Raw genomic sequence first — 26,887 nt, forward strand, 5'->3', positions numbered from 1 at the left:
TATGGGCCACGTCTGTTTCCCCTCTATCCAGAGGCAGTCTGTCCCTCTGGGACAAGTACCCCCTGCTCCCTCTCCCTTGTTTTTATCTCCTCTACCCTCACTTCCCAGCTCATTCTAGCCCAGAGCCCCCTCTTCCTGCTCTTACAAATCACACCTGCGCGGTCACTTGCTGATGTTTCTCTGCCAGAGTCAGAAAGAAGCCACTTGGACTTTCCTTCCCTGCTTAATAAAGGATCTCTCTGTGAAAGCAGGTGTTTGGGTGGGGTTTGTGCCTGGGAGGGAGCCCCCACTGTGTGAGAGCCCCTTTATCTATAATCTAGCAACTTGGCAAGTACCAGGCTAGCCATTATCACATAGCAATCGAAATAAAACAACAAGCTAGGAGCAGTGGATTACACAGCTGTAATCCCGGCCTTGGGCACTGTTCTGCTTGCACTGGAAATACAGGAAGCCACAGCAGAGGGAAAAGGTGGCAGAGTTAAGTCCACCCAGAGGCGAGCTGCTTATCAGAGTCAGGTAGGTAGGACCTGGAGGTGTCATCTCTCACATCCCCTACCAGTTCCCTTTCCCTGGCCATCTCTGACCCACCCTTGTTGGCCAGAGACGTGGTCAGAGCAAGTCAGGTAGATTCCATGTCTGCTTTGGCAGTGCCTGCCTCCAGAGTTCCTGGGGGGGGGGGGGGGGGACACAAACCAGCGTCAAGGTCAGGGACAGGGACAGAAAGTTCTCCTTGGATTTGTCAGCAGGAACCCAGGGCCCCTCCTCCAAGAGCTCTGGCCAGGAGATCCATTTGAAGAGAGGAGGTGCAGGGCTGTGATGAAGCCCAACACACACACACACACACACACACACACACACACACACACACACTAATTCAGAGCTAGAGCCGCTACATTCTCGCCTGCTGTTCCTCACCACCGCTTAGAATGCTCCAAGTCTTGTGCCACACGCACCAAGGTTTCCTCTCAGTTCTGTTCCAGTCCGTAGGATCTGGAACACTAACTGTTCGATGTTCACACTCTTTCCTGAACTGTGGTGGTTACTAAGAAAAGCTGACACCAAATGAGCTAGAACGGTGCGCCAGACTCTGTGCTAAGCATTTCACAATGTTCCCTCCATCTCCAGAAGAACCTAGAAATGGTGAGATTTCAAAAGCAGAGAGTAGTAGGGTGGTTCGCCAGGGGACGAGGGGCAGGATAGGGTCGGGGGGACAGGGGATGTTGCCAAGGGGTTCAAACCTGTAGCTGTGGGAAAGTTCTGAGAATCTAGTTGTACATCATGGTGACTAGATAACTCTAGAAAGTTCTGAGAATCTAATCGTACATCATGGTGACTAGAGTTAATGTTCTATTGTATACTTGAAATTTACTAAGTAAACAGAAATGTGTTCTCAACCTACACACACACACACACACACACACACACACACACGTGACTAAGGAGGTGATGGAGATTGTGTGAACTTTTCCTGGGAGGTGAGAACAAATATCTACTCCTCTAAGATGGGGCTCCAGTGCCAGACTTTGGTGAACCCATGAGTTTATTGGACTTATTTAGAGAGCATGAGTGACCCAGAAAAGTCTCTCTCAGCAGGGATGGCGACTTCCCAATAGCTGCCTAGATGGAGTCTAGACTTGAGTTAACCTCACATCTTCAAGGCACCTCTGAGGCCAGAGGCAGCCTGGAACTGGGGCAGCCCCACACATAGCTGGGAGGGATGTGCAGGAAGAGGCTGCCATCTCCAGTGAGGGTCTACTGGACCTCCCACCCCTTCCTTCTGTGAGAGAGTGTCAGCAGGCCCCATCTCAGGAGAGCTGCTGCTGATACGGATGTGGTGGACAGTGGTCTGAAACATGTTAAATGTTTCTATAACAAGAAACTTTTCACAGTGTTCGTGAATATCAAGCCATCCTGTTGGATACCTTAAATGTGCCCAGATTGGATCAAATAGATCCAAATAAAGCTGAAAACCACAAAGATATCTACAGGAAGGTGCTACACCCCCAGTTTATAAAGAAGAGGGCTTGGGGAAGCTGTAGCCTTGAGTGTGTGTGTGTGTGTGTGTGTGTGTGTGTGTGTGTGTGTGTGTGTGTGTTGCACAGCTGGAGTCTGAGTTCTTCAGGCAGTCTAACTTTGCTTTTAGATGTCATCAATTGTTCCTGTTGTCATTTTATCCAGGACATTCCTAGGCTAGCTATGATGACACTGTAACCCCGGCACTTACAGGGTGAAGGCAGGAGGATGACCTGTTTGAGGCTAGCCTGACTCACATAGTGAGATCCCATCTCTAAAACCAAACCAAACCATAGCCGAAAAAAAGGATATATTTTTCTTTCCTTTTCCTTCTTCCTTCCTTCCTTCCTTCCTTCCTTCCTTCCTTCCTTCCCTTCCCTTCTCTCTCTGTCTCTGTCTCTCTCTCTCTTTTGACAAGGTCTCACAACTTCAGAACTATAGCCCACACTGACCTGGAACTCACTATATAGCCCACACTGACCTAGAACTCACTATTTAGCACAGGATGGCTCCAAACTCTCAGCAATACTTCTGCCCCCACCTCTGGAGCACTTGGATTATAAACATGTGTTACCATGCCCAGTTTTTGCGCTGCTGTGGCTTGATCCCAGGGCCTTGTGTGTGCTAGGCAGGCCCCCTACCTACTAAGCTACAGCCCCCCCCCCCCAACATTTAAGTTACAGAACACTGAGGTTTGCTGGTCATTTTTCACACACATGTGCCACTACCCTTTGTTCTTATTCATCCCTCCCCCGTTCTTCTCTTACCTCCCGCTCCTTGCTGGTTCCGACTCCCAAAAGTTCCCTCCTGACTTCCATCACTCTCTCTCCCCTTTTCCAGATCTTTCCTGTTGTTAGGTCCCGAGAAATTCCTTTCCCCAAAGTCTGGCATTGAGACATTCCTTCAGGGACTTAAGCTCCAAAGTGCTAAAAGGAGCTATTCTCCTGATCTCTGGCAAACGGGCCTCATGGCTCCTCCATTGACCTATGCCAATGGTGCCTATCAAGGTCAAGGTCGATGCTAACCTCTAGGCTCCCTCATTCCCTACTCATAAGTACCAATTACAGAGTCACCCTGGCTGGCATGCCCCGCCCCCTACCCTAAACCTCTCGGGGCTTCACCTCTCTTTTCTCCTATGTGACCCAGCCATTTTGGCTACACGTTCTCTTGGTGCTCTTGGCCTCTTGGTCCTCTGCTCCTCTCCCTGCCCCCTCTTTTTCTCGCTCTCCCTCATCTCTCTCTTCTCATGGTCTGGTTCAGTCTGGACCCTTCCCGATGCCCCTGGCTGTGCTCGCCCTCATATCTACAATAAAGACCTTCTCGACCGTACCTAGGAGCAGTCAAGTCCTCATGTCCTCAGTTTTCAGTCACTCATGAGAACAAAGATCATAACGTGCGTTTTTATTGCACAATGAATGTTCTCTGTGGACCCATACGGGTCCACGTCTGTTCTATTCATTCTTCTCATGCCGTCTGACCTCTTCGGGGTCATTTCTAACAGCGGGCTGGGTTCTAACCTGTTCACCCAGGAGCACCAGGACCTGCTGACCTTTTGCTGTAGGAGAGGCTCCTACAAAGGACTGTGGATTCTTCACAGGCAAAGGTCCCCTCAGGCCTGAGGGAAGGTGGGGTTGAGTAAAAGGCCAACCAAGCAGATTTTGATAGGCACTCAAAGCCACAGGGCTGTGTGGGAAGGTCAGCTTCAAGTCTGGACAGCACGGCCATTCCAGAGAGTCCATTTTCTTAGAAACTACAGAGTTAAGGTAGGGGTAGAATGTGAAGTCCAGAAATTTCTTCCCTGTGGCTCCTGATCTTGGTCAAAGTGTTCAGCGGCCCAAACTAGAGTGGGGAGTTCTTACTAAAGTATTTTTGAAGAACAAAAGCTTGAGAGCTTGTGATGTTAGGAGAAGAAAACGAAATCCCCATTAAAAATAGTAGACCCTCAAAGATTACTGGTTATTGGGACACTTTACACCTGAATGCACGACCTTGGTAGAAATCAGTTTTCTGGTGGCACTGTAGCCTCTTATCCTAGCAAAATGAACGTGTGTGCAGACTTCTCTTTACCCCCGCTAATTACTGTTCCTTCCTTCCTTCCTCCCTCCCTCCGTCCCTCCATTCTTCCTTCCTTCCTTCTTCCCTCTTACTTCTCCTAAAGTTCTGGGATGTAGATGTGTACCAAGAACCATGTTCAGCTTCCCACCCTCTCCCCTTCCATCTTTTCCTCCTCCTTTTAAAGAAATAGGGTCGGGGTTGGGGATTTAGCTCAGTGGTAGAGTGCTTGCCTAGCAAGCACAAGGCCCTGGGTTCGGTCCTCAGCTCTGAAAAGAGAGAGAGAGAGAGAGAGAGAGAGAGAGAGAGAGAGAGAGAGAGAGAGAGAGTTTCCATGGTTGCCCAGGATGGCTGGGAATTCCTGGCTCAAGTTGATTCCTGGCTCAAGTTGTCCTCCTGAGTGGCTGGGGCTAGGGGTGTGCCCCCTACATGTGACTCCAAGTTTTCACATTCTTGCTGTGGCCCTTCAAATAGCAATCCTACATTATGATGTGGTCCTTGGTCTCTTTCACTTTCTCTGACAACATGGCCTAGGCCAGGCCAGCCCTGTGGCAACAAAACACACATTACATTAAGGAGTACTACTAATGAATACAGGTCCATGTTTATCCCTGTTGATGGCTTGGCTAGTGATAATTAGTCTGGCACAAAAATACGTTCTCTAGAAAGTGTGACCTCTGGCATTTTGCCGTAAAAATAATTGCAACAAACATCTCATCTGGAGATGATTGGGAGCATTTTATGACCCTAACATCCTCACAAGCAGAACTGGAAAAATGTTGTTAGGATAATCTGGTGCAATACTCTCCACTTATATATATGGGGGACAACTTGAAACTCAGAGAGGTTCAACACTCTAACCAAGATCACACAGCATTGCTAGGTTCATACTTTGAGTTTCTAGTGGGGCCGGGCAGATAAGGGATCGTTTGTTCTCTCTAACGTAGATGTCATTGAGCAGTTTTCCTAGTTCAGGGCTAGTAGCCCTGCAGCCCTGTTCCCATGGGTGTTGTGACTTGCTGGCTCCATCCCTCATTCTTCTACTTGTTTTGTTGCCCCTAGGAAGCCCCGGCTGTGTCCGGCTGACTGAGGAGACTTGCTTGTCGGGGCCGGGTCCAGCGGCTGCCCCACCTTCTTGGCAGGCTGGTGGCAGAAAACAGCTGACTCCAGAGAGCTCCCTCACGTGACCACCGCAGCTCCCTGCTCCGTTCCTTGTCCCGAGAGTCAGAGGGAGAACTTGAAGGGACTCCTGTGACGTGCACCAGGCAGGTACCCTGATCCTGAACGTCTGCAGCAGAACAGTGGGGTGCAGTGGGGCTGGGGAGAGGGGGTGAGAGGTGGAGACACCCGGCAAGCACTGTCAGATAGACTCGGGACAGGTTGTTCGCTGAGTTGCTTCCGGGCTCTTAAAGCTGTGGGAACAGACATGGTTGCTTGGAGTCAAGTTGTCCCACAAGGTCCTACTGGTCCGTCCCTCCTTTTGTTCCCCACCCGGAGGACAGCTGCTGTACCCCTCCTTCCGATGTTCTTCGGCCTCTTGCCCCGTATCAGACCTTTCCCCTTTTCTCTCCGCTGACTTAGCAGTGTGCTTCGGGGCGTTGGAGGGACGATTAATCAGTGACAGGAAGTGTCTCTCTCTAAGCAAGTGACCAGTGGCAGTCAGAGAAGCCCTCAAGGCCGGTCCCAGGAGTCTCCCACCTCCCACCCGTGCCTGCCATGGAGCCCCTGAAGGCGCTGCTGCTCCTGTCCGGAGTTCTCGGGGCTCTTGCGGAGCTCTGTGGTGAGTAACTGTCTGGAGCCTGGTGCTTCCTGAGTCTCAAGGAGGATGGCTGCCTCTCCGATCGCCTTGTTGTTTATTTGGGGAATCAGAAGCTCGGGGTGGGGATGGGGGGACTTGCCTGTCCCTCAGGTCTCCCACAGAAGTTTAGGCTTAACTGGATGTTAGTGCTTGGGCATGCTGAGTGGATGGATGCCTGTCGCCCCGCAACACCAGGGTCTCCCCAGTATCCAGCAGTTTGTTCATTTACTAATCAGCACATATGAAACCTTTCTGGGGGGGGGGCAGTATTTCATTTGGAGAGAGAATGGAGAGTACACAGATCTGATCCCAGCCCACCTGTTGTAGGGAAGGGGTTGGCAAAAGGCATGGGACGCCAGATTGGGTTGTGAGCCATGCAAAACAAGTCAAGCCCAGACAACAATAGAAAGCCACAGGGGCCCATCGACTCATGGAGAGAGATGGCAAAGGATGTCCAAAGACTTGAAGGCTGGGTCAGAGCTGAGACCTAAAGCTGGAAAAGCCGAGAAAGGAGGGAGTGGGGGGCAAGCGTTCCAGGCAGAGGGAAGCAGGCACTTGGAGGCCCTGCCTGCTCTGGCTATTTATCTCAGGGCTGTAGTCCCCAAGAGAGCTCTTATGGATTCTAGGGGCCTCTCAAAACACAATTGTGACCCTCAGGTTATAGGTTCAGGCACAGTCATACACTGGGACCAGGCAGGAAGCAGAAGGCTGTATGGCTCATCTCTCCCCTTCATTCCATGTACCCTGCGTTCTCAGGTCACCCTGGGCAAACCCTGAGATACAGGTGTCAGATGAAGAAGTCGAGGATCAGAGGGACCAAGTAGCCTACTAAGGGGGCCCCAGCTTTAGCAGAACTTTATTGCACTCAATTCTTGGGACTTCAGGCCGGCATTGTTTTTAGGCACCTGGATTGTCTGGCCATGTCCTACTGAAGCTCTTTATCCTTGGGCCCCTGGACACTATCCAGACAGTCCTCAGGGATTCCACCTCAGCCACGAGAGCCCCTTCCTTCACCATCATGACAACTTTGGGGGCTTAGGATGCAGTCCCTTCACTTGTGAAGTGAGCTGAGGCTGTTCCTCTCTAGTGTAGCGTGAGGACACCACACCTGCTTCTTCAGCTTAAGACTCTGTAAGAATGAAGTGGACAGGACTGTCCACTAAAGCCTACACAAAGAAGGCTCCTGGGCTTCTGAATGCCAGTCAGTCTGTCCTCAGGTGAGAGGGCTGGGCAACCCTGTGAACGGCACACCCTGGTGTGGGAGCGGGAGGACTGTGTTAGTTAGAGTCCTCTGAAGGATGAATATGTATTTGAAAAGAGTTTGTTAGACTGGCTTGCAGGGTGTGGTCAAGGTAGAACAGGCTGTCTCGTGATGGAGAGGCTGAGAATCCAGTCTCCGAGGACAGACTATCTCAGCAGATCTAATCTGGTGCTGGAGTCCTGGAGGATTCCTGGAGAGTGGCTGGTCTTGGGTGTATGTTGGAATCATGAAGAAGGTGGATTTAATACCAACCACAGCAACAGGGTAGATGAACTTGCTAGTGAGAGTGAGGAAGGCAAGCAGGCAAACAGCAAAGGTCCTTCTATCTCTTATCTGCTATCAGAAAGTTTGGTCAAGATTTAGAGTGTCTTCCTGCTTTGAATGGTAATCTCATTAAGAAAACCCCTTAAGGGGTTGGGGATTTAGCTCAGTGGTAGAGCGCTTGCCTAGAAAGCGCAAGGCCCTGAGTTCAGTCCTCAGCTCCGGTAAAAAAAGAAAAAAAGAAAAGAAAAAAGAAAACCCCTTAAAAGAGTGCCCAGCAGCTTGAGTTTTAGTTGATTCCAGATGCAGTGAAATTGACAATCAAAATTAACTATCACAGGAACCTTGCCTGAGGCCACGTTTTCTGGCTCAAGTGAATCTGCCTGGCTTCTTCCTTCTAAGGAGGGTAAATTGTGGTTACCAGCCTCCTACTATAGGCAGTGCCCTTCTCATCACTTTAATAGAAGCTGGCTCGGGGTGGAGGTGAGAGCCTGGGGTGGGGTCTCTGGGCTCCTCTGGGAAGTGCCGAAGACCATAGTCCCAGAGCTGAGATGTAGCTCAGATGGTAGAGTGCCTGCTTATCACGAATGGAGCCCTGGGTTCAGTTTCCAGCATTGCATTACCCAGGAGTGGTGGCATGCACCTGTGACTCCAACATGTGGGAAGGAGAGGTAGGAAGATCAGGAGTTCCAGGTCAACCTCAACAACATACTGACTTTGAGGCCAGCCTGCAATACGTGAGTTGCTGCTTAAAAGAAAAGAAAAAGTCCCAGAGGGGGGAGTCAGAAAGATAGAGAGCCAGACAGAGGACCTAGAGGTACAGACAGGACTCTGGGAAAATAGAGACAGAATACCCCAAAAGTAAATCTCCGCTGTCCCCATCAGGGTCTCACTATGATGTGTTGTTGGAGGATTTTGCTCTTTTGGAGGCCTACCATCCAGCTCTCGAATAAATCACACACTGAGGCTTCTTCTTAATTATGAATGCCCAGCCTTAGCTTGGCTTAGTCTCTTGCCAGCTTTCCTTAACTTAAATTATCCCGTCTATCTTTTGCCTCTGGGCTTTAACCATTCTCTAACTTCTGTATCTTACTCTTACTCTGTGGCTTGCTGTGTGTATAGCTGTGTGTCTGGGCGCTGGCCCCTGGACTCCTCCTCCTTCTCTGGCTCCTAGCTCTTAGATACCTCCTCCAGTTTTTTCCTTTTATACATTCTCTCCGCCTGCCAGCCCCGCCTCTCCTTTCTCCTCCCTCACTATTGGCCATTCAGTTCTTTATAAACCATCAGGTGTTTACACAGGCACAGTAACCCAGCTTCACAGAGTTAAACAAATGCAACACAAACAGAAGGAACACCCCTTAAAACAATATTCGACTACAATGATTCATCCCAGGCCTTAGCCTCCCAGGTGCTGAGGTTGAAGGCCTGTGCCACCATGTCCACTGTGCATGACTGTCAGAATGAACATTTGGTGAGAAACCAGCCAGGTGACCTGGCCTGGCTCACACAACCAACAGTCATTTAGAGTTAATACTAGAAAATGCCCTCCCCACTTACAACCATAGATACCTATGACTTCTGGAAAAACTGGCCTAAGGTGGTAAGATGCAAACTTAGAGAAATGGAGCTGTGGTCACAGGACCCTTGCCCTGGGGCTAGAAGCCCAAGAAAGCAGGCAAAGGGCCCTATGATGGGTCTCTTCCATATTCCTCTGGGAGAAGGTACTTCCTGGCATGCTGAGACATAGCCTGTTGGACAGCTGGAGTGGGCAGTGACTGAAAGTCAGTGAGTGGGACAGAAAGTTCACAGTGCCTCCAGGACAATCTACTCTTCCCCATCCTGAGCTGGGGCCCTTCCCAAGGCAGGCAGGCAGCCATCAGCTGGAACTGGGGCATATCCCTGAGATTTCCTCTTGCAGAGATTTCAGCATCTTGATTACGAATCTTCAGGTAAATCCCAAGCTGTGACAGATTGTCAGTGGATGGTCTCCCAGTCAAAGACCCTTTTCACTTAGATAGGGGTGGCAGAAAAAGTGCCCTTTCAAGGTTTGTGTGGAGGAATTTCCTCAGGCCGCAGGGGTGGGGGGCAGGGCGGGGGGTGATCCGTTGGTAGAGCACAGCATGCGACAATTCGATGTGGAACATTGGCTGGAGCTTTGATCAGGGCAGGGGAGGGGACTGCAGTCTAACTCAGGCTTGGCTCTGAAACATCATATGGAACACAGCCTGACTTTGAACTTCTGATTTCTCTTCTGTGCAAAACAACGATGAATATATCTACACAGAGAGCTGGTGTGAGGGTCTGGGTGCCTGGGCTTACTACTGGTAAGTGGGTTGCCCGGCAACAGTATCTTTTGATGTCAGCCTCTCCTTGACCCACTCTACTTCCTCTTAGGGGATGCCTGCTTTCCTTTTTACCCGCTGCCTTTGGCCTCAGCGGGCATTTCTTCATATAGGTGAGGTGTGGCCTGTGTGGGAATAGGGACATTTATTTCCTGGAGAAGGTTTTATCTGGTAGGGAGATCAGAATAGTTGCTTGCTAATGGCATAGCCCTGAGGCCTCACTCATACCATTTTCTTTCCCCAGTGATACCACAGATGGACAACCAACTGGTAGAGAAGCTGGGCCAGCATCTCTTACCTTGGATGGACCAGATCTCCCCAGAGCAATTGAATCCCAGCATCTATGTGGGCCTGCGCCTTTCCAGCCTGCAGGCTGGGACCAAGGAGGACCTCTACCTGCACAGCCTGAAACTTGGCTATCAGCAGTGCCTCCTAGGGTATTGATACTCTTTGCCCATGACTTGATCGTGTCCTAAGAGATAGGAGACTGGGCTCTAATGTGGGTATTTCGTGGCTTTTTGACAAACTCTAGGCGTATTTTCTCTTCCCTGGGCCTTTCTCCATCTGCAGAGTGAAGTGGTAAGTGGTAGTAGGTCAGAGATGCTAACATGTGTCCTTTGTCCTGAAACTACATCCCCCAGATTCTTGAAGCAACACCTAATTCTTCCTGTGCTTCCGACTTGTGCCTGAGGCAGACATCATTAATCCATGAGCCCCAAAGTAGCACCTAACTCTTTCTGTGCCCCCTACCTGTACCTAAGGCAGACATCACTAATCCATAACTAAATATATGATTGTATATTGATACAAAGCAGCAGCATCTAACTCTATAGTTTACTTGTGTGCTAAAGACAGACACTGCTTATCACAACTATGTTCTTTCGTGCAGAACCTAGAAGGAGCATATTTCTGTGCTCCTCCTCCAAAGAGTGGCCATTAAAGAGACGCCTGCTCTGAGGTGTGAATGAGAGGTGAAGAATAAGAAAAAGCCATGAATCATGCATTTAATCCCAGCATTTTCGAGAGGGAGAGACAGGCAGATCTCTGTGAGTTCAAAGTCAGCCTGGTCGACAGAGCGAGTTCTTGGACAGCCAAGGCTATGTAGAGGGATCTTGTCTCAAAAAAAAAAAAGGTGTGGGGGGAAAGCCATGAAATAACTTCCTGATTTCATTTCTTCTCAAGAAGAAGATGAGGGAAGGGAGAGGAAATCAAGAGGAGAGTGCATGGACAAACTGGGGTCAAACCGGTGATCTGGGTGTAGGCACCCTTATGGTTCATTCTTTTTGTTTGTTTGTTTTTTGTTTTTTTTCAAGGCAGGGTTTCTCTGTGTAGTTTTGGTGCCTGACCTGGATCACGCTGTGGAGACCAGGCTGGCCTCAAACTCACAGAGATCCACCTACCTCTGCCTCCCGAGTGCTGGGATTAAAGGAGTGCGCCGCCGCCGCCGCCGCCGCCGCCACCACCACCTGGTTCAATTTTTTAAAAAAATTTTTTTAAAATATATTTATTTATTAAAATTTTTTCCATTTTACATACCAACCCCAGTTCTCCCTCCCTCTCCTCCCGCCTCCTCACCTCCCTCCTGCTCTACCGCCATCCACTCCTCAGAGTAGGTAAGGCCTCCCATGGTAGTTAACGAAGTCTGGCATACCATGGTTCTTTCTTGAATTTAACCTTTCTTCTTTTAAGTCTCTGTGGCATGTGTCCCATAGCAGCACAGCTGACTGATCATTCTACTTTGTGACCTTAGTGGAGGTGACCCCAGGCCAGGCTTACCAAGGGAGCATTTTCTCATAAAGGTGTTTCTGACTTGCCTTGTCCTAGGTCTGCCCTCAGCGATGACAACAGTGATTGCCAGGCTAAGGTTTCCGAAGGCCACCTGGCCCTCTACCTGCTTGCTCTTAGGGCCAACTGCGAGTTCATTGGGAGCCGGAAGGGTGACAGGCTGGTCTCAAAGCTCAAGTGGTTCTTGGAGGATGAGAAGAAGGCCATTGGTAAGGAGGACTAGGGGACACCGGGAGGGCTCATCAAATGGTTTTGTTGTTTGCAGTTTGGAGGCAGGCCTCAGGTTCATACTCGTTCTCAGTAGGTGACGTTCTTGAGAGTCAGAGCTTTGGGTTTTCTTCCAGGTCCCTTCTCACTTCCCCTCTGTCCACGTCAAGTCCACCTACAGTAGTGGTTCTCAACCTTCTTAATTCGACCCTTTATACAGTTCCTCATGTTGTGGTGACCCCCCCAACCATAAAATTTTGCTAGCTATGAATCGTAATGTAAATATCTGTGTTTTCTGACGGTCTTAGGTGACCCCTGTGAAAAGATTGTCCAAGCCACAAAGGGGTTGTGACCCACAGGTTGAGAACCACTGATCTAGAGGCTCAGGCTGGATCCAGTTGCCTTACCTGACCCCAGAAACAATCTGCTGGGATGCTCAGTCACCAAGACTGGCCTGTTGCCCACTTTCTGGGACACCTGTCCAGTTTCCTTTCCACTTACCCCTTAGCCTCTCTGTCAACTTTCCGGCCTCCTGACTTGGACCTAATTCCAAGAGCTGAAACAAGGCTTTTCAATATAAACCTGGTTTTCATGCAGCTTAAGCCCTGCAGAGGCTCTCACTGTTCCATTCACAGCCCCCAGTCCTAGCCTGGCTTGCCTCTTACACTTTCTAGGCATTGGTAACCACCACAACGATCTTTCCTCACATGTTTGGATATCCGTGCGTACTCCTCCATCCTCCTTCTAGATCATTCCTAGCTCTGTGCTCACTGCCATCCACTCCAGAGTTAGTTCTATGAAGAATCCTGTCTCAATTGCCCAGCTATTTGAAGACTTCCGTTATGTGGCTCCAAGGTCCTTGGGCCACATTTCTGTTACAACTATGCTGTCTCATGAGCATGCATGTGTTGAGCTGTCATCTACTCTGACCTCCAAGCACAGAACCTGGCCTACACTGGGACCTCAGCCGGGCACTGAAGGAGTGTCAGATGCCATGGTCTTCATGGAATGTGTTGGAGCATACAGACCATGGGGTTCCATGAGCCACGGGGCTTCTTGCTGGGAAGAGGCTGAAAGGGAAACCCTCAAGCCTGACATGTCTCTTTACTCCTTGCCTTTCTAATCTCAGGGCACAATCATGAAGGTCACCCCCATACCAGCTACTACCAGTACAGCCTCAGCATCCTGGCACTGTGTGTCCACCAGAAGCGGGTCCATGACAGCGTGGTGGGCAAGCTCCTGTATGCTATTGAACATGACCACCACATCCGCCAGGACCATCTTTCTGTGGGTGAGTGGATCTAGCCTAGCTTCCCGCTAACCCCAGGGAAGGCCTCTATGACCCACTGCTGTGCTCATCTTTCCTTGGAAATCTCCTCATCAGATGCCTTAGAAGTGAAATAGTGGGGCCTGAGAGCCAGCTTTGCAGCCTTGGATTCTGACCCCAGTTCCATCACATGTTCACTGCAGGTCATCCCCATCCTGTCATTCAAGCTTTTCCTATAAAAATGACCTCCCAGAGCCGGGCGGTGGTGGCACACGCCTTTAATCCCAGCACTCAGGAGGCAGAGGCAGGCAGATCTTTGTGAGTTCGAGGTCAGTCTGGTCTACAGAGTGAGATCCAGGAAAGGCGCAAAGCTACACAGAGAAACCTTGTCTCAAAAAACAAAAACAACAACAACAACAACAAAAAACCAAACAAAAAACAACCCCCCCCCCCAAAAAAAAAAGACCTCCCAGAAGCAGCTCAATAAAGCGTGCATTACAAACAGAGGTCTCAGCACACACTGGGTGCTCTTGGCACCATATAACCTGGGAATCCTGATACCTGGATTCTGATCTGATTCCTTGTTATGTGACCTTGAGCCACCACATCTATTTTTCATCATCATGATTCAAGGTCTCTGCTATGCCTGGGCTTCCTTGAGTGACTGAGTAGGACCTCTTTTAGGGAGGGTGTGATAGAGGATGAGGGGTGGTATTTGGTAGATGATTGCCCAGAGAGAAAAGGGCACCAGGGCCTCTGTCAGTAGCAGGATTGAACTGTCTCAAAGGCTCATAGAGAAACACAGTGGACACATTAAAATTACCTATAATGAGGAGAAGAACTTAAACATTCCCAGGCCCTGGCTGCTCCTCCTATTAATTCAATCAGACTGCCTGAAGGAAGATGAGGCAGCTGTTAGTGCCAAATTCTCTGAGGGGCAGGAGATGTAGCCCAGTGACCCAGCACCAGGCATGCCTGGGGCCCTAAATCCAATACCCAAAACTACAAAAACAATATGAATTAATTAATCAATAAAATAAAGCTCCTTCTGTGATCCCAATGTGCATCCTGGTTTGGGAGCAGGTGCTGTAGGATCCATCCCCTTGGGACTCTCTTCTTCAATCTATCCATCTGCTCTCAAGACACTCAGTGACCAACCAAAGCAGTTTGACTAGGCCTGAGAGGTTTCCTGGGGCTTAAAATGTTCAATGTTTCGACTGAGGAGTCCTAATTGGTACCCTAGGTGATCCTGAAACCCAAAACCTACCTAGCCTGGTCCCATCAAGCTATCTAGTTCATCCTAGGCCTTATCTCCCTAGACACAGAAGCCATGGCAGGCTTGGCCTTCATCTGTTTGGATCGGTTCATTTTTAACCCTGATCTGAGACCACGAATCACCATGGCCATTGAGACCATTCGAGAGAAGATCCTGAAGGCCCAGACCCCTGAGGGCAACTTTGGGAATGTCTACAGCACCCCACTGGCACTGCAGGTAGGAAAGAGACCCTGGAGCCATGACCTCTCAACAAGTCAATGGAGGGAGGGTTGGTGAGAGGCTGGAAGACCTGGCTCCTCCCCAGTGGTTGACCTGCAACCTCCTTCTCTTCCCCACAGTTTCTGATGACCTCCCCTGCGTCTGGGGTAGGACTGGGCACAGCATGCCTCAAGGCAAGGGCAGCTCTGCAGGCCAGCATACAGGGTGGGGCCTTCCAGAATCCTCTGATGATCTCCCAGCTGCTACCAGTCCTGAACCACAAGAGCTACCTGGATCTTATCTTTCCAGACTGCCAGGCACCCAGAGGTAGCTGAGCCCTTTCTGTTTCCTGAGTAATCTGCTATCTGTGGGTCCCAGTGATGCTTTGCTGAGCCAACATGAGTGTATGGGTCTGCATAGGACATGGCAGCTAAAATGAGGCCACAGTCTCTTGATGCTCATGGTGTGGAGACAGATAGCAAATAAACACTCCAAGTGCTACCCACTGTGTGATACCCACCACGGAAATGTTTGAGGGAAGGGATGGAGAAGTGTATTAGCCAAGATTCTCTAAAGGAGCAAAATTTATAGAATGATTTCTTAAATTGACATACACCATATGGTCCAGTTAGTCCAACAGTGGCTATCTCATTCTGGAGAGGATGGGAATCCCAGAGTGTCTCAATCCATGAGGCTGGATGTCTCAGCAGTTCCAGCATGGTGCCGAAGGCCTGAAGGATTCTGGAGAGCCGCTGGTTATCCATCTGCATTGGAAGTCTGAAGAAGCAAGTTCTAGAATCAGCAAAGGAATGCTGTAGTGACAGGATAGATGAGCTTGACAGTAGGAGTGAGAGGAAGCAACCTGAAAGCTACTCCCTTCGTCTCCCTCACCTGGGTTGCCAGCAGAAGGTGCCGCCCCCATTTACAGAGGGTCTTCCCTGTTATGAATAATCCGATCAGGAAAACTCTGCCCAAGGAATACTCACAGACTTGCATTTTAGTTGATTCTAGATCCAGTCAGGTTGACTACTTGATGGATCATCACAGGTGCGTGAATGAATGAGTAGAGAGAGACACGTTTGGTTAATTTTGAATACCTAAGGAGCCTTAATTCCCAGCGCTGAATCCTTTGGGCACCACTCTGGTGAAGAACTTGAAGTAGTGAGTGGGATCTGCCAGAGAGGTGGGAGGAGAGGGCAAATCAGTGGAGAAGGCAAAAGCAAACTCACAGAAACCAATACTATAATGCAGGGTGGGGGGCATCATCTTGGAAAAGCGTGGGTCTGGGAGAGTGAGCAGAAGGAGGAGATAAATGCATAAGAAGAAGATGAGTCCAGGAGAGATAACCAGGAAGTGACGTGAACAAATGTAGCATCCTCTGAGGTGCAGTGTAGCAGGTGGGTGGGAGGCAAGAAGCAAAGACACCAGCAAGGGCCTCAAACTTGGGCTGTGGGAGGCTGTGGAGGCTGAGGGCCAAGGGGGCTGGGATAAGAGCCGGGTCTCAACTGGGCAGGTGTTCATGGCATTGACTGAGCTACTATGGGGGAAGAAAACTCATATCCAGGCTCCCCATCCTCATGACAGATGCTTTCCCTCTTTCCCTGGCATAGTCATGTTGGAACCAGCTGTCGAGGGCCCTACACCAGTCCATATCCCAGAGGTCATCAGTGTCACGCTGAAGGTCTCCAGTGTCCTGCCAGCATACGAAAAAACAGTTTTAATCCTTGCTGGGTCCTCCTTGGAAGATGTCCTGAGGATGGCTCAAAACACAGGAGGATTCACGTGAGACCCCCATTCCATTACTGGCCTTCACCCCCTCAGACCTCCGTGTTTGAAATGGTATCATGGGAAGGATGGGGAGCAGACGTGTTTCTTGAGAGACATTCTGGCTCAATTTCTGCTTCTGCCTTTTTTTAAAAAAGATTTATTTATTATGTATACGGTGTTCTGTCTGCATGCATGCCTACAGGCCAGAAGAGGGTGCCAGATCTCATTAGTTGTGGTTGTGAGCCACCATGTGGTTGCTGGGAATTGAACTCAGGACCTCCGGAAGAGCAGCCAGTGCTCTTAACCGCTGAGTCATCTCTCCAGCCCCCAAAATGATTTATTATTCTTTTTGTTTTGTTTTTTTTTGTTGTTGTTGTTTGTTTTTCGAGACAGGGTTTCTCTGGAGCCTTGTCTGTCCTGGAACTCACTCTGTAGACCAGGCAGGCCTCCAACTCACAGAGATCCACCTGCCTCTGCTTCCTGAGCGCTGGGATTAAAGGCGTGCACCACCATTTTTAACCTGCTTCTACCTTTTGTACTGCTTTCTGGTCTGTGTTTTGGACCTGTGGTGTTTAGCCTGTGGTGGAAGCTATGGACCACCACTGTCATCAAGAGACCCAGCCTGGGAACTCCAGTTCTTCTACCCCCACCTCTGCCCCAGCTAGTGAGCCTGGAAAGTTATTCAGTGAGGGCATGAGACAGCCCCTCTCCTCACAGGGCCAGTGTGAGGAGCCCACGGTCATTGGTGGGCATGCTTTGTGTAGGTCTAATGCCTGGCATGCACTGAGTACTCCAGGAAGATTAATAGTATCAAATCACCTAGATGAACTCTTGCCATTAATAACCCTGAGAAGGTAGGCAACACGCTTTTGTCCCTTGAGATTTGATGAGCCTGGGAATGAGCATATCTTAATTGCTGCTCCTTCCTGGGCCCTGGCCATACCTGGAGGTGGACATGACTCACCAGGGGAACTCTGGCTCACAGAAATTGAGTTCTGCCAGCCTGCTCTCTCTCTCCTGGATTCTTGCCTCATCTTGAGGAATCCCTACTTATCCCTACTTTCTTTCTTTTTTTTTTTTTTTTTTGGTTTTTCAAGACAGGGTTTCTCTGTGTAGTTTTGGTGCCTGTCCTGGATCTCACTTTGTAGACCAGGCTGGCCTAGAACTCATAGAGATCCGCCTGGCTCTGCCTCCCGAGTGCTGGGATTAAAGGCGTGCACCATCACCGCACGGCAGGAATACCTACTTTCTGGTCCCTGCAAGAGTTCCAGGGAGGGCTGACAGTGAGGACTATTTGGCCATTTGGGCCAGGAACTCTCAGACCAGAGCTGTGTAAATACCACTGCCATTTATTTATTTGTTTGTTTGTTTGGTTGGTTGGTTGGTTTTTCAAGACAGGGTTTCTCTGTGTAGCCCTGATTGTCTTGGGACTCACTCTGTAGACCAGGTTGGCCTCAGACTCAGAGATCTACTTGCCTCTGCCTCCTGAGTTCTGGGATTAAAGGCATGTACCTGACAATACTACTGTCTTTAAGGGACCAAAATGGCCCACCTTCCCAGGCTGAGTGGCATATCCCGCCCACATCCCCAGGGAGGATTGAATCTAGAACCTTCAACCTGAGAAACAAGAGCTCTACCACTGAACCACCACAGTTTTGCTTTTCATTTGGAAACAAGGTCTGGACTAGTCACAAATCTTATTGCTATGACAAAGACCTTACAGAGCAAAGTGAGAAGGGAAGGGCTGGTTTGCGCTCAGAGTTCTGGGGGAAATGGTTCATGATGGTGGGAAGGTGTGGCGGCAGGAGAAGCTGCCCACTCCTGGTCACAGTCAGGAAAGCACAGTGGTGAAGGCTGCTGTTCTCAGTCTGATCTCCTTTCTGTTCAGTGCAGGACCCAGTCCATGCAATGGGAGGGGTCTTCCTTCAGTTAATCTAATCTAGAAAATCTCCCACGAACATACCTACCTAGAAGTCTGTTTCATGGTGACTTTAAATCCCATTAAGGTGACAATCAAGACTAATTATCATGTGTCTCAATAAGTTCCCAGGCTGGCCTTGAACTTTCAACCCTGCTATAGCACCATGCCTGTCCTAAGTCACTTCCATAAGGTCACTTGGAGGCACTAACTTGTTTATTCAGTATAAAGCCCTTTCTCCTCTCTCTCTCTCTCTCTCTCTCTCTCTCTCTCTCTCTCTCTCTCTCTCTCTTTCTTAGACAGGGTCTCATTATGTAGTCCTGGCTAGGCATACACTTACTGTCTAGACTTGAACTCACAAAGATCCTCCTGCTTCTGCCTTCTGGGTGCTGGGATTAAACTATCTCTAGACAGTTATAAATCCTAAGCAACTTTGCAAATTAAAAAGGGAAAAATCATATATAAAAAAACAAAAAAAAAATCTACCAGCTGTGATAGCATATGTCTGTAATCTTGGCACTCAGGAAATGGAGGCAGGAAGATTGTGCATTTGAGGCCAGCCTGAGCAACATAACAAGACCATGTCTCAAAAAAAAAAACCAAAAACCCAAAAACTTAAAAAAGGAAAGTATTAAAATCAGTAGCATCCAACCTGTAGGTACACGTCTGCATTGCCAGGCTGGTGACTTCAGCTTTCCTTGTGTTTGAGCCTACATTGGGCCTGCTCACTGACTCCATTGAGTCCACTCATTGACTCCATTGGGCCTGCTCATTGACACCATTGAGTCCACTCATTGACTCCATTGGGCCTGCTCATTGACTCCATTGGGCCTGCTCATTGACTCCATTGAGTCTACTCATTGACTCCATTGAGTCCACTCATTGACCCCATTGGGCCTGCTCATTGACACCATTGAGTCCACTCATTGACTCCATTGGGCTTGCTCACTGACTCCATTGAGTCCGTTCAGGCTCCCGCAGCTTCCCAGACTCTTTCCTAGATCTAGTGCTTCATTCACTAATTTTGCCTTTGAGACAGTCTCACTCTGTAGTCCAGCTGGCCTGGAGCTCCCTGTGTATCTCAGACAGGTAGGTGTCAAGCTTGCACCTATGCTCCTGCTTAGCTTCCTAAGTGCTGGGATTACAGGTGTAAGCCACCACCCCCAGTTCATTTATTACCAAGCTCACTGCTTCCTTTCTAGCCAGTCCCTTGCAGTGCTCTGAGAGCGGCTGCAGGGTGCCAGTACAATCACACGTGGACACACATGTGCTCTTGGCGGGCTTCTGCTAGCAGATGTGGAGACTACCCTACACTGCCAGGATCTGTATTTGCATACCTAGTCCAAATGAAGAAAAGATAGAATTTCAGGCTTTTCAGTTGGGTCATTAAGAACCTCTGAGATGCCACTGTGGACATCAGTCTCAAGTTCTTCTGTTCGAGTGGGTGGCTGCCTGAGATGAGTTCAAGGCCTAGACAGGGAAACGACCTGGGAGGCACAAGATTCCACAGCAGACAGACAGACATGGAGAGAAGTGGTCCAGAGCAGCTAAGGAGGGCTTCAGGGTCAAGGAATTGTAACCTTTTAAATTTTCAATGTTTAACTTTTAACCATCGAAAAGGGCTGTTCACTACCCATTGAAAAGGGGGTGGATGGCTTGGTAGTTAAGAGCTTTACTGTTCTTGCAGAACCCAAGTTCAGTTCCCAGCACCCACACAGAGGTGCTCACAACTGCCTGTAACCCAGACCCAGGGCATCCAAGGCCCTCTTCTGACTTCCACAGGCATCTGCAGTACAAAAGGGCTGTTGGGTGACATTTCCTAAAAAAAAAAACATTTCTACCAACTCTGCAGCTTCCACAGTTCTCAAATTCAACCAACTTGTATTAAACTGTGCTGAACACACAGACGTTTCCTTGTCAATACAGCATAACAAGTGTTTCCACAGCATCTACTGTAGCAAGCTTTCTTGTTGGGCTATCTTTGGACTGTCAGCCCATAAATAATGACCAGGAGACTTATTATTATTTATGAAAGCTGGGCCTTAGCTTAGGCTTTTATTCAACTAGCTCTTGTAACTTAAGTAATCCATATTTTTTAATGTATGTTCTGCCACATGGCTTGGTTACCTCTTCTTAGTACCACACATTTGACTTTATCTGAGTCTGCTGAGTTTCTCTCTCTCTCTCTCTCTCTCTCTCTCTCTCTCTCTCTCTCTCTCTGTGTGTGTGTGTGTGTGTGTGTGTGTGTGTGTGTGTCTTATGCCAGGAAGTCCCGCCTACTCTCCCCTGCCTAGCTATTGGCCATTTAGCTCTTTATTAAACCAATCAGTAGGCACCTTAGGCAGAGATACATCTTTACAGTGTAAACAAATATTCCACAACAAACTACATTGTATTAGATATTATAAATAACCTAATGATCATGTAAAGTAAGCAGGAATATGTGCACAGGTGCTTGTGTGAATACCCTACTAGTTTATATAACAGACTTGCACATTCTTGGATTTCAGTGTTTGTCTGGGGCCTCAAACCAATCTTGACTAAATCACCAAAGTAGGTTTTTGGTGTTTGTGTGCACTTGTGGTACTGGAGGTTGAACTTAGTACCCTACACATGGTGGGCATGTGTCTACCACTAAACCACACCCTGAGCCCTCTCTTTTCTTACTTTTAAATGTTTTCCCCTTGAGCTTGCTGTGTAGCTGAGGGTGATCTCAACCATCTGGCCCTTCTTCCTCCACTTCCCAAGTGCTGAGATTAGGGATGAGTGCTACCCCAGTCAGTTTATGCAGTGGTGGGAATCAAACCAAGGGCTTCATGCATGCTAGACAAGCTCTTGGCCAACTGAGCTACATCTCTGGTCCCTATATTAAAAAAAAAAAATGTGTCAGAGACAGAGGTATTTTGTTGTTTTATTGTGTTTTAAAATTTAAGGCAGGGTTTTATAATTTGCCCAGGTTGGCCTTGTTCTATAGTTCAGGCAGGCCTTGAATTCTCAGTGCTCTTGCCTCAACCTCCCAAGTAGCTTGGCTGACAGGCCAGAGCCACCAAACTTGGCTGGCTCATATTTCTTGAAACGGAGGCACTTCCTCCCTGTCGAAGATGGAAACTGCCAATGAGCCTTTTGGGGGGGACAGAGTGCACAATCCATGGAGTGCTGGTCGGGTCACTGTGCTGGTGGTGTGGAGGAGGGGTGGAGGAATGTGAAGTTGGAGGCAAGAGGTTCAGAGAAGGCTGTTGGGTGAGTGAGAAAAGCCCCTCTAGGTGCCCGGTTCCTGAATCTAACTCCAGTTCCCTTTAGAAATGGTCAAAGTAGAGAGAAGACTCAGATAGCAGAGTAGGCCCCCAGGAAGGGATGCTACCCAGTGAGAAGACCATAGTGAGGCCCAGAGCTACTGCTCTCTGACTCTGGCCTCACATCTCTGAGCTCTGGCCTCACACTCTGGTTGCTTCTCAACATCACCAGGCCCCAAACAGCCACACACCAAGAGTTGAGTAACTGCCGAGGGATGATGGAGGCTAACAGCTGGGTGGGCAGCATCGGGGGAGCTATAGAGGAGTAGAGGGGAGAGCCATGACCTGCAGTGAGACGGCCTAGGAAGCTGTCCTGGTTAGCTTTCCATTGCTGTGAAAAACCCCACAGTCAAAGCAATCTGGAGGCAGAGAGGGTTTATATAACTCACAGACTATAGACCATCATTGAGAAAGCCAAGGCAGGAACTCAAGGCAAGAACTTAGAGACAGGAACCCAGAATTGCCTGCACTTGGGTAGGGGGTATGTGGGTGTGTTGTGGGGGTGACACCCAGTGCCAATCATCAATCAAGACAATGCCCCAAGGACATGCCCACTGGCCAAAATGATGGAAGCAATCTCTCAGCGTCCTCTGGCCAGGTGTCTCTCTCCCTTGTTTCAAGTTGATTCAAACTAACCAGCACAGAAGGGTTAGGAGAACGGTGACCCCGATGGGAAACAGGTTTCTGCTGGTGTGGGTGAGACCCCGTTTTCCTCCTTGGGGTCAGCACTGTTCCTCTCTTTACTTCTTGATTTTCTAGGTATGAGACACAGCCCTCCTTGTCAGGCCCCTACCTGACATCTGTACTGGGGAAAGAAGTTGGGGATCGAGAATTCTGGCAGCTCCTCCAAGACCCTGACACCCCCCTGCTGCAAGGTAAGTCTGGTGGCCTGCTGCTGCCCTGGATACCTCCTAGCCCAGTCCTGACCACGGGGAAGTAAGGCCGCAGCCACCCATCCCAGCCTTTCCCCTCAGCCCTCCTGGGCCACAGCTTCAGAAACCCATCCAAAGGCGGTAACTCATGCTCAAAGTTGGATCCAAAATATTTCACTGAATTCTTAGAATTTTTATGGAAGTAGTTTGGAGAGTCCAACAAACAAGAAAGAATAAAAGTCTATATTTCACTAACTAGAAATTAAATCCTACATTTTAAAAGAGATTTTTAAAAAAGTTTAATTTTGATTATGTATATATGGATGCATGTGTGAGTGTGAGTGTGAGTGTATATGTGTGTGGGGTGGGGTGGTGCACATGAGTGCAGGGTTGGGTCCTTGGTGGTTGTGAGCTGCCTGATGTGGGTGCTGGGAACTGAACTCAGGTCCTCTGGAAGAGCAAGCAATGCTCTTAACCACAGAGACATCGCACCACTCAATTCTTTTTAACTTTTGATAGATTTTCTTATATCTACAAGAAATATGTACAATGTTTATTTTCATTTAAAAATGGATCATATTATGTCAACACTATCCATCTGATATAAAATGTCAGATATATATGTAAACTTTTTCTAGTTGGTGAAACTAATATTATATAATATATCTTATTTAGCCCACTATATCTCAGATATTATCACTCAAGGATGTAAAATCACTAATGACACATTTGCATGCTTTTCTTTCCTTTTTTTTTTTTTTTTTTTAGTTAGTTTTTTGAGCATGTAGCCTAGGCTGGTCTTGAACTCACAACCTTCATGTCTCAGCTTCCTGGGATTGACAGTGTGTTCTCACCATAGCTGGCTTTGAAGGCTCCACTTCTTGACCTAACCACCTCCCAGTCACCTTCTAAAACCACCACTTTGGGGTTAGATTGAAGCACATGGATTTTTGGGGACACAAACAGTCATACCAAAGCATCTTGTTTAAAAGAAAATCTCCCTTAGTGGTGCAGGAGGATTGCTGTGAGTTTGAGGCTAGCCTGGTCTATACAGCCAGACCCTGTTTCAACCACCATCCTAACCAAATAAAAAAGAGCCAGCAAATGGAACTGTCTCTGGACACCTGGGTTCTCCTCCAAGTTTATTGATATTATTTCTAAGTTGTTAATTTTGTGGCACCAGGAATGAACTTGGGCCTCAGGCCTTCCACTGAGTCACACCCCGCCTGGATGCTGAATTTATTATCCTCCCATTTTCTCCAGTGAAAATGTGGTGTTCACTGTGCTAGTGAGTGACAGAGATGGGACATGAAGCCAGGTATCTGCTAGACTGAAAGGTTGCTTCTGGGACATTCTTTAATGACACCCCCTGGACCACACCAAGACAGCCCCTCTGTCTGACAACTCTATTTGGAAGATGGTGACCCTTGCCAAGGAGGGCCTGTCCCAGTTTCTTTCATGCTCTTACCCAGCTGTTAGTCCCACATCTCCCCACTGGGGGCGCCCCCTCTGCTGTATGAGCTTGTTAGTCCCGTGGCTACCACTGGGGGCGCTCTCTCTACTGTATGAGCTTGTTAGTCCCATGTCTACCCACTGGGGGCGCTCTCTCTGTTGTATGAGCCTGTTAGTCCCATGTCTACCCACTGGGGGTGCTCTGTGGTGTATGAGCCTGTTAGTCCCATGTCTACCCACTGGGGGCGCTCTCTCTGCTGTATGAGCTTGTTAGTCCCATGTCTACCCACTGGGGCAACCTCTCTGCTGTATGAGCCTGTTAGTCCCATGTCTACCCACTGGGGGCGCTCTCTCTGTTGTATGAGCCTGTTAGTACTATGTCTACCCACTGGGGGTGCTCTGTGGTGTATGAGCCTGTTAGTTCCACACCTACCCACTGGGGCACCCTCTCTACTGTATGAGCCTGTTAGTCCCATGTCTACCCACTGGGGCGCTCTCTCTGCTGTATGAGCCTGTTAGTCCCATGTCTACCCACTAGGGCACCCTCTCTGCTGTATGAGCCTGTTAGTCCCACATCTACCCACTGGGGGCACCCTCTCTGCTGTATGAGCCTGTTAGTCCCATGTCTACCCACTGGGGCACCCTCTCTGCTGTATGAGCCTGTTAGTTCCACGTCTACCCACTGGGGGCACCCTCTCTGCTGTATGAGCCTGTTAGTCCCATGTCTACCCACTGGGGGCGCTCTTTCTGTTGTATGAGCCTGTTAGTACTATGTCTACCCACTGGGGGTGCTCTGTGGTGTATGAGCCTGTTAGTCCCATGTCTACCCACTGGGACACCCTCTCTGCTGCATGAGCCTGTTAGTCCCATGTCTACCCACTGGGGCACCCTCTCTGCTGTATGAGCCTGTTAGTCCCATGTCTACCCACTGGGGCGCTCTCTCTGCTGTATGAGCCTGTTAGTCCCATGTCTACCCACTGGGGCACCCTCTCTGCTGTATGAGCCTGTTAGTCCCACATCTACCCACTGGGGCACCCTCTCTGCTGTATGAGCCTGTTAGTCCCACATCTACCCACTGGGGGTACCCTCTCTGCTGTATGAGCCTGTTAGTCCCATGTCTACCCACTGGGGCACCCTCTCTGCTGTATGAGCCTGTTAGTCCCATGTCTACCCACTGGGGGTGCTCTCTCTGCTGTATGAGCCTGTTAGTCCCATGTCTACCCACTGGGGGTGCTCTCTCTGCTGTATGAGCCTGTTAGTCCCATGTCTACCCACTGGGGCACCCTCTCTGCTGTATGAGCCTGTTAGTCCCATGTCTACCCACTGGGGCACCCTCTCTGCTGTATGAACCTGTCGCCTGAGAGATCCTGTGGCCAAGGCTGGATGAGGGTCTCCAGTTGGCTCTGCATAGCTCCTAGCTTCCCACCACCAAAACCTGAGTAGGTCTTACAGATGTGGCTTCAGGGTAGTGGTCACATGATGTGGTTGGGGGTGGGACATTGCCTTGCTAACCCGCTGTGTTCCATTGGTTTCTGCAGGCATTGCTGACTACAGACCCCAGGACGGCGAAACCATTGAGCTTCGGCTAGTTAGCTGGTAGCCTTGGGCTCCCCGCTGATGTCCTTGGACCCCCGCTGCCACCTCAAGTGCACTTGGAGCAATGTACCCCAGACCACCTCCGCTACCTCAGCAAAGAGGATCCTAAGCCACTGCCTACCTGAGAGCAGGAAAGAACAAACCTCTCCTAAGGAGGCTACTTCCTTAAGTCTGGCCCTCCTGACCCCAGGGGCCTTCCATGTGATCTAAAGAACAGGCTGCCTCCTCCACATAAGTCTGCTGGCTGTGTGGGTGTTGTGAGTACCACTGCTCTGGGACTGGGGTCCTGCAAGGAGGCTCTACGGCCCAGGGGCTGTGGTTCTGACTCCCCTCTGGCCTCGCTCTTTATTGTCAGGGTGGTATTCCCAGAGCTGGTCAGGAGGCAGCTGCTGGCCAGGCCTCAGCAGGGCCTTCCAACATAATTAAAGCCTTGATTTCCCTTGCATGGCTGCAGTGTTCTGGTGTCTCACGGTCACTGCCTGGGAGTGAGGAGCTGAGTTGTTTGGGGACTCCGGCAGGACGTTGGAGTACGCTCCCATGTGTCGGCAGTGAATCGGCACAAACAGAGCCGTACACCTTTCTGAATATCGTACAGCATTTTCATCTCACTCTAGAGATGAGGGAACCAGTGGTCCAAAAGTCAAAGTGAATCCCCAAGGTCACACACAGCTAGGAAGTGACCCTGTAGGAGGCAGTGTCAGGCAGGAGACATGACTTGGGAGGCAGATGTGATTTACTGAGTCCTGGTGGACTGAAGATATTTGCTGTGGACTGGGCGGTAGCTTGAGCAGTAGAACACTTGCCTGGCTGGCACAAATCCTTCCGCATGTAGCCCAGGCTGGCTTTGAACTCACATTCCTCAGGTCTCAGCCTCCTGGGATTACCAGTGTGTGTGTCCCCGCCATACCTAGCTTTGGTCACCTCCCAGTCACCTTCTAAAACAATCGCTTTGGGGTTAGATTGAAGCACGTGGATTTGGGGGACACAGACAGTCATACCAAAGCATCATGTTTAAAAGGAAATCTGCCTTGCCGGTGCACACCTGTAAACCCAGCCCTCAACAGAGAGGACTGCGTCCCAGAACTGCATGAAACAAGGACTCGAGGAGATTTGATGGGCTGGAGACATGGCTCCCTTGTTACAGGGCCTGCCGAGCATGCGCAAAACCCCAAGTTTAGCACCATATAAAGTCGGGCTTGGGGGAGCACCCCTGAAATCTGAGTGCTTGGGAGGCAGAGGCATTGGGAGTCATTCTCATCTGCATGAGGAATTTGAAGGCAGCCTGGGCTATAATGCTGTCAAAAAACAAAAAACTAAAACAAAGCCACACACACACACACACACACACACACACACACACACACTCACTTGGAGCTGAGGACCAAATCCAGGGCCTTGCTAGGCTATAGTGCTCTAGCTCTGAGCTAAATCCCCAACCCCACAAAGCTATATTTGCCCAAAAGATTCCCACCCACCAATCGGAAGATAGCCAAGGGCAATCTAAAACCTGAAGTTGGGACTTGCCTGCC

The 26,887-nt window shown here is 49.4% G+C and overlaps 1 protein-coding gene across 3 annotated transcripts; it reads left to right on the forward strand.

The window, feature by feature from the left end:
• The first annotated feature begins 5,238 nt into the window (after window positions 1-5,238).
• Tcn2 (transcobalamin 2) lies at window positions 5,239-25,803 on the forward strand. 3 transcript variants are annotated; one of them, XM_036201629.1, is made up of 10 exons: window positions 5,239-5,334; window positions 5,708-5,845; window positions 9,972-10,164; window positions 11,552-11,721; window positions 12,849-13,010; window positions 14,306-14,478; window positions 14,601-14,787; window positions 16,071-16,242; window positions 22,198-22,313; window positions 25,301-25,803. In XM_036201629.1, the coding sequence occupies exons 2-10, from the start codon at window positions 5,782-5,784 to the stop codon at window positions 25,360-25,362; spliced, it is 1,299 nt and encodes a 432-aa protein (XP_036057522.1). In that variant the 5' UTR covers window positions 5,239-5,334; window positions 5,708-5,781; the 3' UTR covers window positions 25,363-25,803. The 3 variants fall into 3 exon arrangements, with proteins under 3 accessions (XP_036057522.1, XP_036057523.1, XP_036057524.1); XM_036201630.1 differs by having other exon boundaries at window positions 5,712-5,845; XM_036201631.1 differs by having other exon boundaries at window positions 5,239-5,330; window positions 5,712-5,845.
• The last annotated feature ends 1,084 nt before the right edge of the window (window positions 25,804-26,887 follow it).

Source organism: Onychomys torridus, chromosome 10, assembly GCF_903995425.1.
Source record: "Onychomys torridus chromosome 10, mOncTor1.1, whole genome shotgun sequence".
NCBI lineage: Eukaryota > Metazoa > Chordata > Mammalia > Rodentia > Cricetidae > Onychomys > Onychomys torridus.

Coding starts and splice junctions, on each gene's coding strand:
- Tcn2 (XM_036201629.1), top strand. CDS start 5,782: ATGGAGCCCCTGAAGGCGCTGCTGCTCCTGTCCGGAGTTCTCGGGGCT. Junction 14,479..14,600: donor GCACCCCACTGGCACTGCAG/GTAGGAAAGAGA, acceptor TCTTCCCCACAG/TTTCTGATGACCTCCCCTGC. Junction 16,243..22,197: donor CAAAACACAGGAGGATTCAC/GTGAGACCCCCA, acceptor TTGATTTTCTAG/GTATGAGACACAGCCCTCCT.